The sequence below is a fragment of the Penaeus monodon genome, chromosome 15 (genome assembly GCF_015228065.2).
Source record: "Penaeus monodon isolate SGIC_2016 chromosome 15, NSTDA_Pmon_1, whole genome shotgun sequence".
Taxonomy (NCBI): Eukaryota; Metazoa; Arthropoda; class Malacostraca; order Decapoda; family Penaeidae; genus Penaeus; species Penaeus monodon.
In genome coordinates this window covers 14,734,114-14,734,524 of record NC_051400.1, presented here as the reverse complement: position 1 = coordinate 14,734,524, position 411 = coordinate 14,734,114, and the positions used below count along the sequence as shown (strand labels likewise).

General features: G+C 34.5%; 1 protein-coding gene across 1 annotated transcript in view; it reads right to left on the bottom strand.

Moving 5' to 3' along the window:
* The window catches only part of LOC119581768 (G patch domain-containing protein 11-like), a gene marked incomplete at its 5' end in the record, with an annotated part of 9,488 nt that extends 9,077 nt beyond the window's left edge, over positions 1–411 (bottom strand). The window contains 1 exon segment of the mRNA XM_037929900.1: positions 334–411. Coding sequence (XP_037785828.1) covers positions 334–389 — 56 coding nt within the window.

Below are 411 nucleotides of genomic sequence, written 5' to 3'. Positions count from 1 at the left end.
CATAAAATTGTTCAAGTCCAAACTCCATATTCACATAATATATAAGATGTGGGACAAATAGCCATGCTGAAGCTTAAAGCATTTTGTCCAAGGCAAAACTTGATGCTGTCCTGTTATAGGTAAATATCTTTATCTACTTTATCTTACACAATGCAGTTCATTTTCTCTTTATACCTCTTCTAATTTTGTCCCAGTGACCTCAGTTCATTTTTTAAAAAATTTTCAGAAATAAAATTGGACCAAACATAATGCAGTACTAACCTTAATTTCTCTATAATACCGTTACATTAGGCGTCACAACCAACTTATTACACTCAGTTATTAGCAACATACCACTGCGCCAGAAAATCCTCTGACATGTAGTCGATTTCCTCTTCGCTATCTGCCATGACGAGTTTTGTGTTGGAAATC